Source organism: Vigna umbellata, chromosome 10 (genome assembly GCF_029865625.1).
Source record: "Vigna umbellata cultivar VRB3 chromosome 10, Vumbellata_1.0, whole genome shotgun sequence".
Classification (NCBI taxonomy): domain Eukaryota; kingdom Viridiplantae; phylum Streptophyta; class Magnoliopsida; order Fabales; family Fabaceae; genus Vigna; species Vigna umbellata.
The window spans coordinates 7,766,774-7,784,956 of record NC_142174.1 but is presented as its reverse complement, the minus strand read 5'-3'; the positions used below and the strand labels follow the sequence as shown (position 1 = coordinate 7,784,956).

Sequence of the window (18,183 nt, the reverse complement as noted above, 5' to 3'; positions counted from 1 at the left end):
TTTTCTTAATGTTTTTCATTTAAATTATGCATTTCTATAGATTGGTGAAAATTATATGTTTTTGTGTATTTCTGTTAATTGTTGTCTCAATTAATTGTTTATTTTGATTTTGCAAGAGTTTTAGTGTTTAAGAATAATTGGTTTAATTTTTTTTGTTTGTGGTTGAACTACAAAATTAAAGAAGAAAAGAAAGAAAAATGGATCTAATAAGTAAAAAAGAAACAAATATATATTGAAAGAAAAGAAGAAAAAAAGTAAGGATCTAAGAGAGAAAAAATTGAAAAGTTCAACACAAATTTTGTCTGGATTTTTTGTTTGTGATTTATTGATCTATTGCATTGCAATCCATTTTTTTTAAGGTTTTATTTAACTTTTTTTGATAGTTCTATTATTTTCTAATTTTATTATTTTGTACTTTTTGTGTAGAATTTTGTATTTTCTTTCACTTCTTGCGTCAAAATTTATATCACACAACGATTTAAAATAATTTGGAATATTCTAAATATAAAAAATTAAAAATATCAAAATAATAAATAAGAAATTATCACGGTTAAAATAAACTAATACAAATAAATATTTTTAACGGTTTAACGTAACAAGAAGAATTTAACGTTAATAAAAATTAGTTACTTTGTAGTCACATGATACCATAATGACGTGATAAAAACAAATAAAAAATAAAAAACTGAAAAAAAAATGTAAAATACTATAAGCTAATATGAGACACGACATTATCGGAAATTTAACATAAATAGCCTAATTAAATTACTTTTAAAAACTATAAAACTTAATTGCACCATATTAGAATTACGATTCTTTTATGAAATTTTCAAACAAATTAAAAGACCAAAAAGGTAATTAAGTCTAAAGTTTATATCTGTTTTCCCTATATATAGGGATATGAGTTTTGGTTATCTTAAGCTTCTAATCGTAATGTATAATTAATTACTAGGATATAAGACATTGTGATTTAGTAATTAAGGATATGTTTTCTTCGTCGAAACATCGGATTTTAAGTAATTTAGAAGGTGATATTAACATTAATGAAGAAAATGAATTCATATATGCATGAGAGTAAACTAGGTGAAATCTAAACCCCAACAACATATTCATTTCATATTTTTAATATCATCCATTCATCTTTGTGTTTTCTTCAATTGATCAAAAGTGTATTCATATTTACTTTCTTGTTGTTGCATTCAAAACCTAAACTTGTTCTTCAAAGTCTTAATTAGTTAAGTAATTACATGACTGTTTAGTGCCGTGAGTCTCTTGGGAAACGATACTTGGTCTTACCAATTATTATTACTTGATATGATTCGGTACGCTTGTCGATGTCTTAACAAGTTTTTGGCGCTATTGCCAAAGACTTGTGTTTTAAACTATACTTTTGTGTGATTCTTAACCGATTAGACATTATCTTTAATTTTATCTTTTTATCTTTAATTTTTATTTTATCTTTTTTATCTGTTAGTGCTAATTGGGTGCTCTAGTGTTTTGTTCTCTAGTGTATGCAGGGTACAATTCGAACTAGAAACACAAAAGTTTCTAAACCTCTTCTTGTAGGTCTAGACAATTATAGAAGAAAAAGGAGGAACAGGACGTCCAAAGAACTTTTCCCTTCTCCTGAGACTCTTTTACAGCCTTCACCTCAAGTATTTGACCAGGAAATAGAAAATATGGTTGAAGAGCAGAATGGTGGACGTACCCTGGCAGATTATGCAACAGTCATTGATCCTCATCATTTTAATAGCATTGCAAGAGGGTTAATGCTGCAAATGTGGAGATGAAGCCTGCTTTGATTCAATTGGTGAAGAGCAACCAATTCAATGGATTATCACATGAAAATCCATATGAGCATCTGACCACATTCAATGAGATATGCAATACTGTGAAGATCAATGGAGTGCCAGATGAAGCTATTAGATTAAGCTTGTTTCCTTTCTCTTTGGGAGGCAATGCTAAGATGTGGTTGAATTCTTTTCCAGAGAACAACTTTACTGAGTGGGAAGTCATGGTTGCAAAGTTTCTGAACAAATACTTCCCACAGTCAAAGGTGAACAAAGGTAAGCAGGAAATTTCTTCTTTCAGGTAGGGCATGGATGAAACATTAGGTCAAGTGTGGGACCGATTTAAAGGCTTGTTGAGAAAGACGCCCACTCATGGTTTTGATGAACCTACAGTAGTCATTCTATTCCTTGGAGGTCTAAGCTCACAAACTAAATTGATGCTAGATGCTTCAGCTGGACGTAATATCATGTGCAAGACTCAAGAGGAAGCCTATGAGTTGATTGAAAATATGGCTACAAATGATAATGAGATGCACAGTGAAAGAACTCAACTTCAACAGAAAGGACTTATACAATTACAATCTCAAGATGCTCTGTTGGCACAAAACAAGATTATGACTCAACAACTGGAAACTTTGATGAAGAAAATTTCTCAATTGCCAAGGGAGTTGCAGAATGTGTCTCAAGTTCAACAGCAACTTTGTGAGTTGTGTGGTGGAGATCATATTAATGGTCAATGTGCTATGCCGGAATTTACCCAAGAGGAAGTCAATTTTATTGGTCAAGGTAATCAATTTCATCCAGCTAATTACAACCAAGGATGGAAACCTTACCCAAGTATGGGTCAAGGGCAAGCTGGGCAATTCAATACACCACAACAACAAAAATGACAGCAACAACCTTCCTTATCTGACAAAATAACAAAGCTAGATGACACACTTCAACAACTTATGCAAGTATCCAACTCCAATCACAAAAGCACTGAAACTGCAATTAGAAGGTTGGAGACACAAGTTGGTCAACTAGTTAAGAAGATAGAAGATTTTTGGGCTAATACTGAAGTTACCCCTAGGGAGGAGTGTAGAGACATTATTACTAGAAGTGACAAGGTGTTGGATGAGAGAAAAATAGAGAGAAAAGAAAAAGAGAGGTTGAGTGAAAAAGAAGAAAGTGAGAGAAAAGAAAAGGAGAAAGATGAGGGGAGATAAAAAGAAGAAGAGGACGAGAAGAAAAAGAAAAAATTATTTAAAAAACCCCTTCTTTACCCAAAGAATTATTATAGGAAGGAGAAAGAAAAACAGTTTGAGCGCTTTATGGAAATTTTCAAGAAATTGGATATTAACATACCCTTCTCTGAGGCACTGTAGCAAATGCCTTCATATGCTAAATTTTTGAAGGAACTTCTCATGAAAAAGAGGAAATAGGATGAAGAAGAAACTATTGAAGTGCAAGATCCAGGAAGCTTCTCCATTCCATGTACTATAGGGAAGTTAGTTGTTGGAAGAGATTTGATTGATTTGGGAGCCAACATCAATCTAATGTCGCCCTCTATGTTTAAAAAAATTGAAGGTTTGGAACTCAAGCCTACTCAGATGACTCTCCAACTAGCGGATAGATCTCTTAAATATCCTTATGGGGTGGTTGAAGATGTGCTTGTTAAAGTGGACAAATTCTTGTTTCCGGTGGATTTTGTCATCATGGAGATGGAAGAGGATATTGATGTGCCTCTTATTCTTGGGAGACCTTTTATGAAGACGGTTCGAGTTTTAATTGATGTGGAAAATGGAAAACTCAAGGTGAGAGTACAAGATGAAGAAGTGAATTTTGATGTGTTTGAAGCTATGTCACATCCAAAAGATGATAAGGCATGTTTTCATCTTGATGCACTAGATGAAGTATATATGATTCAAGAGAAGATGGTACGTTGTTCTTCTCCTTTGGAGAAAACGCTCATTGATGCATGTGAAGATTTGAATGAGGAAGAAGAGGAATTGATTGATGAGTGCTTGACTGACTTGGATTCATTGAAAGAAGTCCTTTTTCATGAGGCGAAAATTGAAGAGATTAATACCTAGGAAAAATTCAAGGAAAATAAACCGGGATTGAAGATGTTACCTCCACATTTAAAGTATGTTTTCTTAGAAGAAGTTGGGAATAAGCCGGTCATCATCAGTAATTCTTTATCCTCCAAAGAAGAAGAAGAGTTGGTGGAAGTATTAAAAGCCAATAAATGAGCTATTGAATGGTTAATCTCGGATCTTAAAGGCATAAGCCCAACTTATTGCATGCACAAAATATTCATGGAAGATGAGTATAAACCAGTTGCCAAACCACAAAGAAGACTAAATCCTGTGATGAAAGAGGAGGTTAGAAAAGAAGTGCTGAAGCTTCTGGAGGCTGATATTATATACCCTATTTCTAATAGTGCATGAGTAAGCCCAGTGCAGGTGGTGCCAAAGAAAGGTGGGATGACAATTATATACAATGAAAAGAATGAGATCATACCTACTAGGATGGTTATTGGGTGAAGGATGTGCATTAATTATAGAAAGTTAAATAAAGCTACAAGGAAGGATCACTTTCCCCTTCCTTTCATGGATCAAATGTTGGAGAGATTGATTGGACAAGCTTTTTATTGCTTTCTGGATTCAGGATATAATCAAATTGTGGTAGATCCAAAAGACCAGGAAAAGATACTTTTACATATCCGTTTGGTATTTTTGCTTATAGAAAAATGCCATTTGGCTTGTGTAATGCTCTAGCCACATTTCAAAGATGTATGCAGGCAATTTTTGCAGATATGATAGAAAAATGCATCGAAGTCTTCATGGATGATTTTTCGGTATTCGATGATTCCTCTCTAGTTTTCTTATCTAATTTGAATATTGTTCTTAAAAGATGCATACAAACAAACTTTGTTCTTAACTGGGAAAAATGTCATTTTATGGTGACTGAAGGTATTATTTTGGGTTACAAAGTTTCTTCTAGGGGATTTGAAGTTTACAGAGCAAAAGTGGAAGTCATTGAGAAACTTCCACCACCTACAAATGTGAAAGGAATCAAGAGTTTTCTGGGACATGCCGGGTTTTATAGAAGATTCATTAAAGACTTTTCCAAGATTGCCAAACCTTTAAGCAATCTCCTTATCAAAGATGTGCCTTTTGTGATGAATGATGAATGCATGAAGGCTTTTGACATTCTGAAAAAGAAGCTAGTTTCTACGCCAGTGATTGTAGTGCCAGATTGGAATCAAGACTTTGAGTTAATGTGTGATACTAGTGATTATGATATAGGTGTTGTGCTTGGCCAGTAGAGAGAGAAGGATTTCATACTATCTATTATGCTAGCAAAGTCTTGAATGAAGCCGAGTTGAATTATGCCACTACAGAAAAGGAAATTCCTTGCTATAGTATATGCCTTGGAGAAATTTAGACCTTATCTCATTGGGTCTAAGGTGATTATATACACGGATCATGCAGCTATAAATTATTTGCTAACCAAGCCAGATTCTAAACCACGCTTGATTAGATGAGTCCTTTTATTGCAAGAGTTTGATGTGGAAATTTGTGATAAGAAGGGCAGTGAGAATGTGATTACTAATTTTCTATCCAAGTTAGTAAATGATGAAGTTACAAGCAAGGAGAAAGAAATTTGGGAGTCTTCTCAGATGAAACACTCATGTACATTCAACAAAGACCTTGGTTTGCTGATATGGATAATTTTAAAGTTGCAGGAGTAATCCTAGAAGATTTTAATTGGCAATAGAAGAAAATGTTTTTGCATGATGCAAAAGAGTTTATCTGGGATGATTTGTTTTTATTTAAGATTGGAGTAGATAATCTTTTGAGGCGTTGTGTTACTAATGAAGAGGCAGAAGGAATTCTTTGGCATTATCAGGATTCACCTTATGGAGAGCATTTTAATGGAGAGAGAATAGCTGCAAAGATTCTCCAGTCAGGATTTTATTGGCCTACTTTGGTTAAAGATGCTCATAATTATGCGAGAAATTGTGATAAATGTCAGAGAACTGGAAATATCTTAAGAAGACATGAAATGTCATTACAGGGGATTATGGAGGTTGAAGTCTTTGATTGTTGGGGGATAGATTTTGTTGGACCTTTTGCGCCGTCTTCTAATCATGAATATATTTTGGTGGCAGTTGATTATGTGAGTAAGTGGGTAGAAGCAGTTGCTTGTCCCAAGAATGATGCTAGCACTGTCATTAAATTCTTGAAAATGCAAATTTTTGCTAGGTTTGGAGTTCCTAGAATTCTTATCAGTGATGGAGGATCACATTTTTGCAATGCTCAGTTAGGAAAAGTACTCAGGTATTATGGTGTGAGACATAAAGTGGCTGCACCTTATCATTCACAGACAAATGGGCAAGTTGAGGTGTCTAATAGGGAGATAAGGAAGATTTTGGAGAAGACAGTTGCTTCATCAAGGAAGGATTGGTCTCAGAAGCTAGATGATGCACTTTGGGCATACAGGACTGCAATGAAGACTGTTATAGGGTTATCTCCTTTTCAGTTAGTCTATGGAAAAGCATGTCATTTGCGAATGGAGATGGAGCGTCGAACTTTATGGGCATTAAAATTCTTGAACTTTGATTCTTTTGACACTGCTAATAGAAGAAGACAAATTCTTGAAGAAGACAAATTCTTGAGCTTGAAGAGATGTGTTCGCATGCTTATGATTCTTCCAAGAATTACAAAGAAAAGGTAAAATTTTATATATATTTTAAAAATTAATTTTGCATTGGATCTACATGTAAAAATAAATTGGAGAAGGAAAATTCCACGAACGTGTTCAATGGTTGATATACAAGTGCACAAAATCTCTTCCTCGTCTCTCTATTGACTCTATTTAATGCTGCTCAAGATTGAAGGACCAAAATCTTAACTTTTCTACGTGTTTTTATATCTCTAAAGTCAATTTATGAATATTTTATTTCTTGCAATGCTATGAGATGCTAAGTTGGAAACTGAATTAGCAAATGAATTGGCAAATGGTAAGCTTCGTGATGGAACGCAAACAATGTATACAAAAGTCAAGAAAGAGGGTTCTCCCATTCTTTGATGAGACATTTATGAAAACGGGGTCACGAGGAGTGGTTTAGATTTTACTTCCTTGCAAAATAGTTCACATGAAAAGTCCAATTAGAGAACAAAAAGCTTCGTCTAGAAGCAAAGGTGGATTATGTTTATGAGAGACTCCAAGTTCTAGAGATAGAGGTTGGCCTAATAGTCAGCTTTAATCTTTTGATGGGCTGGACTTACTCTTCGTGGAGTTCTTTGTTTCTAATTTGAACTCCTAAGTGTTGGAAAAAATGAAAGTAAATACACAGGATGTTCGTAGATCTAAAGGAGAAACTTAAGTCAGAAAAATATTCGGAAAGAAAAATGTTTTTCAATGCACCACACAAGATAATGGTAAAAGACGCACATTTAGGTTAACAGCGATAGCCTTAAAATGCACCAAATGCTTTCCATGTCAATTGTGAAGTTCGCGCAAGGGAGAAAGTAAGAAAAAATTACAGCGTACAAGCTTTCTTTTAAACATACTTAGTTTTACGTGTATACAACAAACATAAATTTACAAGCATCAGATCTAAAAACACTTTAAAGAATTTGTTCTAATTTGGCTACATGTGTTGAAATATTTAAAAGACACCGAAAAAAATATGTTAATAGTTTTTCATCGATTTTAATAGTGCAAACTTTTCCATACTATGGAAACAATTTATGCTTTCAACGACTTTAGTTGGAGATTGACTCTACTTTAGGCTTTTACGCTGTGTTCGCATGAACCGAATTTACTGTTCATGCAAATTATAAAGCGAAGAATTGAAGGTATCGTCGTGTTCGTATGAGAGGATTAGCGAGGAAAAGCGCAGACGGATTTGTGGGATTCATCCAGTTTTGATCACCCGTGGAAGTGAGAAGATTTGCACTAATTTTAGGTGAAATATCGTGTGTGCCCCGGACCTTTATATTAAATTCCACATAAGTAAATCCTATGCAGATGAATACCAATTCCATAGCACAGTGCACCAAATAACCGATTACATGAAGGATAACCGATTACATGGTGAAGGGGTACATATTAAAGAAATAGAAAACAGTCAACAATTTGCTTTACACTGTGCATACATGAGAATGCTTAGGTTGGCGTGGGGGCGTGGGCACTGAAATATTCCTGAGCTATACAGTGCTTCATACAGGCATTCAACAGGAAAGATTCCTGCATCTACACACAGTGAAAGTGCAGTAAAGATAAGTGCCATTGACCCGTTGGTGGGAATTGATATGTGGTTGGTTGTGGGTAGTTGATGTTATTTATTGAGTGGTAAGAAGCTTACTACATTGCTTGATAGTGTTGTAAGGTGTGTGCGAAGAGAGAGTGCTCCGCTGTGTAAGCTCAGACGAGGAAGAGAAGAAGGTTTTGCTGAGACGAAGAACAGAAAGTGGTTAGGTTAGTAACATACCAAAATCGTTTATCGAAGCACATATTGTTGGTTTTGATTTGCAGGGTTGTAGAGGAAGAGGAAGAAGGACGTTCTGCGTGTTGGTGGAATGCAGCAGGTGGTTGTTGAAGATGAAGAAAGTGGATGGGCGTGTTTGAGAAGATGATGAACAGTGCGTAACCGGTTACAGCTTGGGCTTTGCGGTTATAGTGGTGTGAAAGAATGTGTGCATTTCTGTAATCGGTTACGTAAAGTGGTAACCGATTACAGACCCCTCCAGCATATGCGTTTTTTAGTTACAGCTCTACGTTCAAACTTGAAGAGCTGTTTGGAGAGCCCTGGTTGTGGATGGGTTATCAGTCCGAACGCTATAGGGATGTTCTCAGGTGGTCTTAGATCCGGGGTTGAGGGGGCATATCATAAAGGGTTAGGCAGTTTCCAGAAAACCGAAAGTAAGGGTATGGAGACCTACTCCAGTAAGAAGTCAGGGGGCGGCCATGGTTCCCAGAGACCAAATACTTACATAATGAGGACCTCATCCCTTCGTGGATGCAGTGAGACATGATAAAGTGGTGTATGTTGGTGACTGGAGGGCACCGAAGCTGCTGCAATGCATGGAAGAGTGTTGACTTTGCATTTGGTTGTTGCGCGAAGTGGGAGACAGACATAAGTGCATGGTGGGTGGAAGACGATGAGGTCTAACGGTGTGTTTTTCATGCAGGTGTTGACTGTGGTTGGACGTACTGTGATCGTGGTGGACGCGTAAAGTTTGTGGATATTGGCTAAAGTTAATGTAACATTGAAAGTTGACTTCAGTGATGTACAAGCATTGAAAAATGGGGCTGTTAACTAATATACGAATATGATTATATTTGTAGGTTTGAATGCAAGTTACATCTAAGATCAAATTGGTTGTGTGATTTGACGAAAATAGCTTGTGACACTCATTTCTGGAAATCTGTTGCTGAAACCATATTGAAGTGTGCATATACGTGTTGAACGTCTTCAAGAGGTAAGTGTTTTACATGATTTTGGATGTAATATATATATGTCAATGATTGAATCAGTGGTGCTTATGTGTACATTTACAAGTTTGAATGTATGAATGAAATATATTATGGTCATTTATATTTCAATGTTATTTAGTATATGAATGTGTTAATTTTTCAAACCTGGATATCATTTGTTATATGCATATGTATTTAGTAAAAAAAATGTATGAGAAGTTGACGTTGTGTGATGGTATTTATTGTTGTTTATTTATAATGATTATTTGAATGTATTAATGTATTTATGAATTATGTTTAATGAATATTGTAATGCCTGATTTTGATTGTAGTATGTGTAATTGTTTAAGTAAATATAGATGGAAGAATATATAGATTTATCATATTTGGACCGCGAAGATGTAGATGATGATGTGGTTGGTGTAGACTTCAAGATTATCGCAATGATACGTCAACACTTACAAATAACCACATCATTGGCGGCAATAACAATGTTATGCATTGTTGGACACGCATTGAGTATCTTGAATATGTACTTCAGTGATTCCAGTAGTGTAAGCAATTACCTACCTGATAGAGACCGTCGTAGGGAGCAGTTAATGTCATATCTTGTGCATACTAATCGGTGCCGTGACATTATTAGGATGGGTCCAGAGGCATTTATTAATCTTTGTGAGAGAGTAAGATCAACTAGGTTAGTGAAGGATGCCATTCGGTCGACCGTGGAGGAACAAGTTGCTAAATTTCTTCATATAATTGGTCATAATGTTAAGAATCGTAGTGTGGCCTTTTTCTTTCATCGATCAGGTTCGACGGTTAGCAAAGACTTTCACAATGTGTTGGACGCTATCTTAAGTTTAGAATCAGAATTTCTAATTCAACCATCAGGAAATGAGGTTCATCCACATGAGTTGAACAACAATCGATTTTATCCGTACTTTAAGGTAGTGATTTGATTACATCTGTTAATGTTATTTCAACAAAGGATGATAACAAATTCTGAGACATATGATGAGTTAATATTTTTATGTTTAGGATTGTTTAGGGGCCATAGACGGTACTCATGTTAGGGTAAGGGTTCCAAGGTGTGAAGCTCCGAGATTTCGAGGAAGAAAAGATTGGCCAACACAAAATGTGTTTGAGGCGTGTGATTTTGACATGAAATTCACATACGTTCTTGCTGGATGGGAAGGCACTGCATCCGATTCAAGAATTTTAAAAAATGCTCTTGATCGAGATGATCCGTTGGTTATCCCCCAAGGTCAGTGTGTAAACAATCGATGTGCATGAACTTATTTAGTAGTGACTAATTACCTTTGTATGTGCAAAATTGTAGGAAAAGACTACCTCGGTGATGCAGGATTCGTGTTGAAAAGCACAATTTTGACTCCATATAGAGGCGTAAGATATCACCTTAAAGAATATACACGCAGAGGACCACAAAATGCATGGGAGTTGTTTAATCATCGCCACTCATCATTGAGAAATGTAATTGAAAGAACTTTTGGTGTATATTACACAACTTCCTTCGGGGCGTGGATCACGATGACTCATTACTCGATGAAGTTGATAACGAATTGAATGAAAGGGAAGAACATGATGTTTCATCATCTCAAGTTAGAGAAGAGGACCATAGGATTGGTAGTAGTATTAGGGATTGTATAGCCGATCATATGTGGCGAGATTACCAAGGATCGTAGTTATTGTATTTTATTCTATTGTATTTTCATATTTTTTGTTATGTGTATGAGAACAACATAATATTAAGGATGTTTAATGTTAACTTGTTACATATTTCTTGACTCATTAGGTATAAAATGAATAAAGGTAAGGCAGCCGACATTCCGTCCTCTGGTCCTACTAGAGAGTTCATGAAGTGGACAGAGGACATGGATGCACGTCTACTACACTGTATGATCGAGGAATCACGAATCGGTAATAGGGTTGACGGAAGCTGGACAACCCAAGCATATAGTAACATAGTTGATCATCTTCATAGCGCTGGGTATGTCGCAGTTACAAAAAATAATGTTAAAAATCGTCAGAAAATCTTGAAAGATAAATGGCGTGAGGTACATGACTTGTTTTCTGGATTGAGTGAATTTGCGTCGAATCCGGTAAGTATGACATTTGATGCTGAGGACAAAGTCTGGCTTGACCTGATTCAGGTATTTATAAAAATACTTACATTTTTAACGATCCTTATTATACATAATATGAAGCAGTGTGTTTAATCTGTTTGTTGTTGCAGTCGCGGCCAACTACAGCAAAGTGGAGAGTTAATAGTATAAAACACTACGATTTAATGGTCGAGTTAGGGCAGCTGATCGAGCTACTGGGAGTGGTGTTCGGACCGCTCGTCAAGCTCGAAGACAACGGGTTGGTCCTCATGTTAGTGTTGATTTGAATCAAAATATTGAGTACATTCCAGAACAACCTCAGTGGACAGGGTATAGAGACCCAACTTCACCATCACCTCCTCCATCTGTCGATGAATATAGTCCGGGACAGACTCAATCTGTGCCTTCCGTCCCATCTGGTGGGACTTCATCCTCACGAGGCTCGAAAAGGAAGGCACCTATGATCGATTCTATTGATTCTCAATTTGATAAGTTGACGACTAGTCTCACATGTATGGCTTCAAAAAAGAATATTTCTATAAATCAACCTAGTAGATCTGTTGAATGGTATGAACAAGTGGTCATGAAAGGAAGAGAACTTGAGTATACCAGAAATCTAAAACTCGTGGTCACATTGGACTTGTCAAATAACAATTTGATTGGATATATTCCAGAAGGAATAACATCACTTTGTGCATTGCATGGCCTAAATCTATCACATAATCGTTTGTCAGGACATATCCCCAAAAGAATTGGAGACATGAAATCACTAGAATCTCTTGACCTCTCTCATGACCAACTTTCTGGTGCAATTTCAGAAAGCATAACTAGTTTAACTTGGTTAAGTTACTTAAACTTGTCCTACAACAACCTTTCAGGACAAATCCCCCAAGGACCTCAATTATCAACCCTTGAGGATCCTTCTATTTATGGTGGAAACACGTTTATGTGTGGACCTCCACTTCCGAATAAGTGTTTTGATGATGATTTCTAAGGAGGCAATGAAGATGAAGAAAAAGATCACAAAGAGGATAAAGTAGAGAAACTGTGGTTTTACTGTGTCATTGCACTTGGCTATTTTATTGGATTTTGGGCTGTGACGGGAAGCTTGTTGTTGAAGAGAAGTTGGAGACTTGCTTACTTTCAATATATTGATGAGTCAACACACAGGATAAATGTATCATTGACAATACATTTAGCAACTTTTGGTGTGTTCATTTGGGGTGATTGGGGGAGATGATTTGGAGGAGAGTGATTGAGTGATTTGAGAGAATTTGAGAAAAAAAAATTTTGTGTTTATTTGAGTGGAAGGTAATTGAGAGTGGATTTAGAGATAAAGTTTGTGAGAATTAGTGTAGGATTTGATTGATGTGACAGTTTTAAAAAAATTGTTTAATTGATAGAAATTAAAGATTACCAAAATACCCCTAATTATTAAAGTAATATAAAATTATATAAAATTATAATTGTTAATATTATATAATTGTAAAAAATATTAAAAAAGAAAAATATAAAAATTAATTTTTAACATGAAAAAATTGTATTATTATTATTATTATAATTATAATAATAATTATTATAATTATTTTTATTATTATTATTATTATTTTTATTATTATCATTTTTATTATTATTATTATTATTATTATTAAGTATAATGTAGATTGAAGTTCATTGAAGCATTGGAATTGAACATGAATGATTGGAACCGAGTACAAAGTATTATAATTGGATACAGGAGTTTGGAATCAGATACAAGTTACTTGGAATGAGTTCCATCATCTATTTTACTCTTGTCTCATTTTGTAAGGGATAAAATGGGTTTTTCACCCATAATCAGTGCAAATCTTTTCCCATCAGCAAAGATTCAAAAAGCGTTGCATCCTCCAAATACTCTCCATTCCTTCCTTTCAAATTTATCAATGTGAACAGAGATTTCATCGCAAATCATTCTTCGCAAATTCATGTGAATAGTGTCATCCATAGAAGTGAACACAGCATAAGGGATTGACTGGAATCGTGGTGCTGAGTGACACATTATGGTAGTCTTTATTCATTCTGTCTCTCTTTTATGTTATTGGAGGATTTCAAGTTTATTTTGCTTGATAAGTAATTACTTGGACTTTGTAAAATAGTAATAAATACAAGTTGTAGAATTTCTAGTTTATCTAATAATTGCTAAAATATTGTAGAGTGTATCCTTTTCCAATTCCCAAATAATCTGAGTGATATATACAATCTCCCCTACACTCATTTAAGAAAGTTGATGTTTTTGGTGACTTGAGAAATATAATTATATATAATAATAATAATTATTATTATTATTATATATTTTTAGTTTGAACATGAAGAAAATCAAAATGGGTGTTCATATTTCTGACTTTTGCGAAAGTTTTTCTCTGTACCACTGTTGTACATAAATTTTATACATTGTCATAAGATATTGCTTTTTTATTAGAAAATTTTATACTGAAAAGTAAATTTTTTTTTGTTTCAAAACAAACAAACAATATTTAAATTTATTGTTTTGAACCAACTCTTAAACTAAAATAATTAGCCTAAAGAAATTTTAAAATATTATACAAATTAAAAAAAAATTAAATATAAGAGGTCATGAACCTACACTTTCAAGTAAATACTTCTCCACCTCAGTGATAAAAAGAAAAAGAAGACCATGTGCGGGAAATACAGTAGATAGTTAATTCATGAGTAAAATATATTTAAAATTTTTCAATTTAGATATTTATTAGAATAATGATATCATAATACACGTTTAGATTTATTTGAGACAGCAAAGATAAAATAGTTATAAAAATATAAATTTTTGTTATTTTTTCAAGAAAAAGAAATAAAAAATAAGTAAAGATAATTACAAAATATGTTAAACTTAATATAAATGTTTCTAAATTATGCATTTCTCAATGTATAATTAAAAAAAATAGATTTAATGCTTTTAAATGTTAAATATTCACAAAAATACTTTAACTTAAATTATTAATAGAGTTTGTTTGACTCAAAAGTCTTCCAAATTAAACAAGTTGTTATAAAAGAAAAAGGTTAAACCGATATTTTAAAATAAATTGAAGTTAAACAAAGCATGCAAAGAGTAAAGAGGAAAAACTCTAATAATTAATGAAGTAAAGCATATATAATCAAGAATCAGTTCAATATATGAGAGTTTAAGAGGTTACATCTTTTCCAACAATAAATAAGGTTTAGCTCTCCATTATCATGGAGAAACTAGATGAACAATGGAATGAAAGAATGAAAGAGATAAAAAAAACCCTAGAAAGAGAAGAGGATAGCCATCACCATCTCTAAATCTACCCCCAAGGGGTGAAAAGAGTGTTTCTGTGCTCAAGCCATCAAAAGATACATTCCTTAGGACGTGCAAGTCCTTAAATAGACTAGAAAAATAACAGAAAATAGGTCCAAGCCCTTAAAAATAATAGAAAACAGGTCCAAGCCCACGTTGTCGACGCTCAACGCCAAAATGGCGCTCAACGATATCTGCGGCACTCAAAACTGGCACTCAGCCACACTGCACTGGTTAACTTTTCTGCACTGGTTGACTTTTTTGCACTTTGGTTGACTTTTCTACATTGTGGTTGACTTTTCTGCATTCCAACTATTTGGTACTTTAACTCTTCTTTCAAATCATTCAATTAGGCTACAAAATCAAGGGAATTCAGTGATAAAATCATCAAGTATAACCTCAAGTCTCTTATTCACAAAACTAAAGCAAAAACATGAGTTCAAGCAAGCTTCTAAGTCAAAAATGGTGTTTTTAATATCAAAATTAAGTATAAAAATAACGGTTTTTCAACCGTTATCACTTAAGCGCATAAGAGTGTCGCTCACCGCCTGGGCGCTCCTTTTGGGCGCTTGAGCCTCAGAAGCACGAAGCTTAGGGGCCCTTGTTGGAGGCTTAAGCGTAGAAGAGTGTTGCTCACCGCCTAGGCGCCCCTTTTGGGCGCTTGAGCGTTAGCACGAAGCTTGGGCGCCCCTTTTTAAGGCTTAAGCGCTAGGAACCACCGTTCACCGCCCGGGCGCCCTAAGTGGGGCGCTTGAGCGCCAGCGACACGGGACTGGGCCTTGTTTCTGTTCTGTTTTTGCTCTATTTAAAGGACCCAGACGTCCTAGGTTTGGTATCTTTGGCAGAGGGAGCGCAACAACACACTCTTTCAATCTCTGGAGGCGGATTTGGATGCGGGAGCTTCCATCTTCTACTTTTAGGTTTTTTCTATCTCATTCTTCTTCATTGTTCATCCAGTCTCACCATGTATATGGTGAACTAAACTCTATTTTTTGTTGGGGAATGATGTAACCTTGTGAACTCTCATGTATTTGGATTGATTCTTAATAATATATGTTTTTTCATTAATTGTTAGAGTAATTCATCTATTACAATGCTTGCTTTGTTTAACTCATTCAATAACATGATTTATGAATTGCATGAGTGTCGGGAGGTTCCTTACAATTCAGGTTCTTGTTGAATTACTCCCAAGAGTAATATTTCTCAAGGATGAGAGTATGAGTCTTGGTTGTCTTAAAGTTCTTGATTTTCACATTTAATTACTAGGAATGCTAGAAATTGCATGAACTAGTGATTAAGGACAAACTTATTTCGCCGAGGGATCGAGTTTAAGTGATTTAGTGAGTGACGTTAACATTAATGCATAAAGAAGAATTCCTACATACATGAGAGGGAACTTGGCGAAATCTAACCCCAACAACACACTCATCTTATATTAAACAACATTTGTTCATCATTGTGCTATTCTGCTATCGATCAACTTGCAGTCATATTTAATTTTCTGTTTTTGCATTTGAAACCAATAATCTCGTTTTCTTTAAGTCTTAATTAATCAAGTTATCACACGACAGTCTAGTATCGAGAGTCTCTCGGGACATGATACTTGGTCTTACCATTTTATGTTACTTGTGCGATTCGGTACACTTGTCGATCCATCAACAAGTTTTTGGCGTCGTTGTCGGGGAATCACGATTTAAACTATTCTATTTGTATGATTCTTGATTAACTTTGGATTTATTTTTATTTTTTTTATTTTTTATTTTTTATTTTTTATTTTTTGTCTTATTTTTAATTTGTGTTTTGTGTCGTTGTTTTTGTTTTTGTGCTAACAATGTTTTCTAGGGTTTTTGTTGTTGTTGCTTGCAGGATGCAATTTGGACAAGGTAATTTCAATCACGGGTGGAAACCCCACACAAATATGGGACCAAGTCAATATGGACAAGCTACCGGACAACAAAAATGACAACAACAACCCTCTCTATCAGAAAGAATGGCTAAGATGGATGACACACTTCAACAGTTAATGCAGACGTCTGATTCTCATTATAATAGCACTGAAGCAGCATTCAGAAGGATAAAGAGGCATCTCTGTCACATAATTCAGAAGCTGGATGTTTTTGGGGGTAATATGAAAGTAAACCCTGGAGAGGAGTGCAAAGCTGTTGTTACCAGAAGTGGCAGAATTTTAGATGAGAGAAAAATATAGAGAAAAGAAAAAGAAAGGTTGAGTGAAAAAGAAAAATAAGAAGAAGAGAAAGAAAAAGAAGAGATTGAGAGAAAAGAAAAGGAAAAAGAGAGGGAAGAGAACAAAAAAAGAGAGGAAGAGGATGAGAGAAAAAAGAAAGAATTGTATGAAAAAATCCTTCCTTACCCAAAGAATTATTCGAGGAAGGAGAAAGAAAAACAGTTTGAGCGTTTCATGGAGATTTTTAAGAAATTGGAGATTAACATACCTTTCTCTGAAGCCTTGCAACAAATGCCCTCATATGCTAAATTTCTTAAGGAGCTAGTCACTAAGAAAAGGAAGCACATTGAAGAGGAAACCATTGAAGTTCAAGGAAACTGTAGTGCTATCATACAAAAGCTTCTACCTCCCAAGTTGAAAGATCCAGGAAGCTTCACCATTCCTTGCACTATAGGAAATATCTCTTTTGGAAAGGCACTAATTGATTTAGAAGCCAGTATCAATCTCATGTCGCTCTCCATGTTTGAAAAGATTAAAGGTTTGGAACTCAAGCCTACTCGGATGACTCTTCAAATAGCAGATAGATCTCTGAAATATCCTTATGGGGTAGCTGAAGATGTGCTTATGAAGGTAGACAAATTTCTTTTTCCTGTGGACTTTGTTATTATGGAGATGGAGGAGGATGTAAATGTGTCTCTTATTCTTAGGAGACCTTTTATGAAGATTGCAAGAGTTTTGATTGAATTGGAAAACGACAAACTGAAGGTGAGAGTGCAAGATGAAGAAGTAAATTTTAATGTTTTTGAAGCTATGTCTCACCCAAAGGATGACAAGGAGAGTTTCCATCTTGACACTCTTGACGAAATTTGCATGATAAAAGAGAAGAAAGCAAGTGATATTTTTCTTTTGGAGGAGACGTTAGTTGACACTTGTGAAGAATTGAATGAGAAAAAAGAATAATTGATTGATGAGTGCTTGAATGATTTGAAAGAGTTGAAAGAAGTCCTTTGCATAAGATGGAAGAGATCAACACAGAAGAAAAAGTCAAGGAAAGCAAATTGGAGGTGAAGGTGTTACCACCACACTTGAGGTATGCGTTCTTAGAAGAAGGTGGGAATAAACCAGTTATCATCAGTAATTCTCTCTCTCCTAAAAAAGAAGAAAAGTTGGTTGAGATACTAAAAGCCAGCATAGGAGCTATTGGATGGTCAATCTCAGATCTCAAAGGCATAAGTCCGACGTATTGCATGCACAAAATATTTATGGAGGATGATTACAAACCAGTTGCTCAACCATAGA

At 34.9% G+C, this 18,183-nt stretch overlaps 1 protein-coding gene across 1 annotated transcript; it reads left to right on the top strand.

Annotated features, from left to right (window-relative positions):
- Window positions 1-17,118: 17,118 nt before the first annotated feature.
- On the top strand, window positions 17,119-17,844 carry LOC124843025 (uncharacterized). The gene has a single exon (XM_047319645.1). It carries the CDS (start codon window positions 17,119-17,121, stop codon window positions 17,842-17,844), a length of 726 nt encoding a protein of 241 aa, XP_047175601.1.
- Window positions 17,845-18,183: the final 339 nt, after the last annotated feature.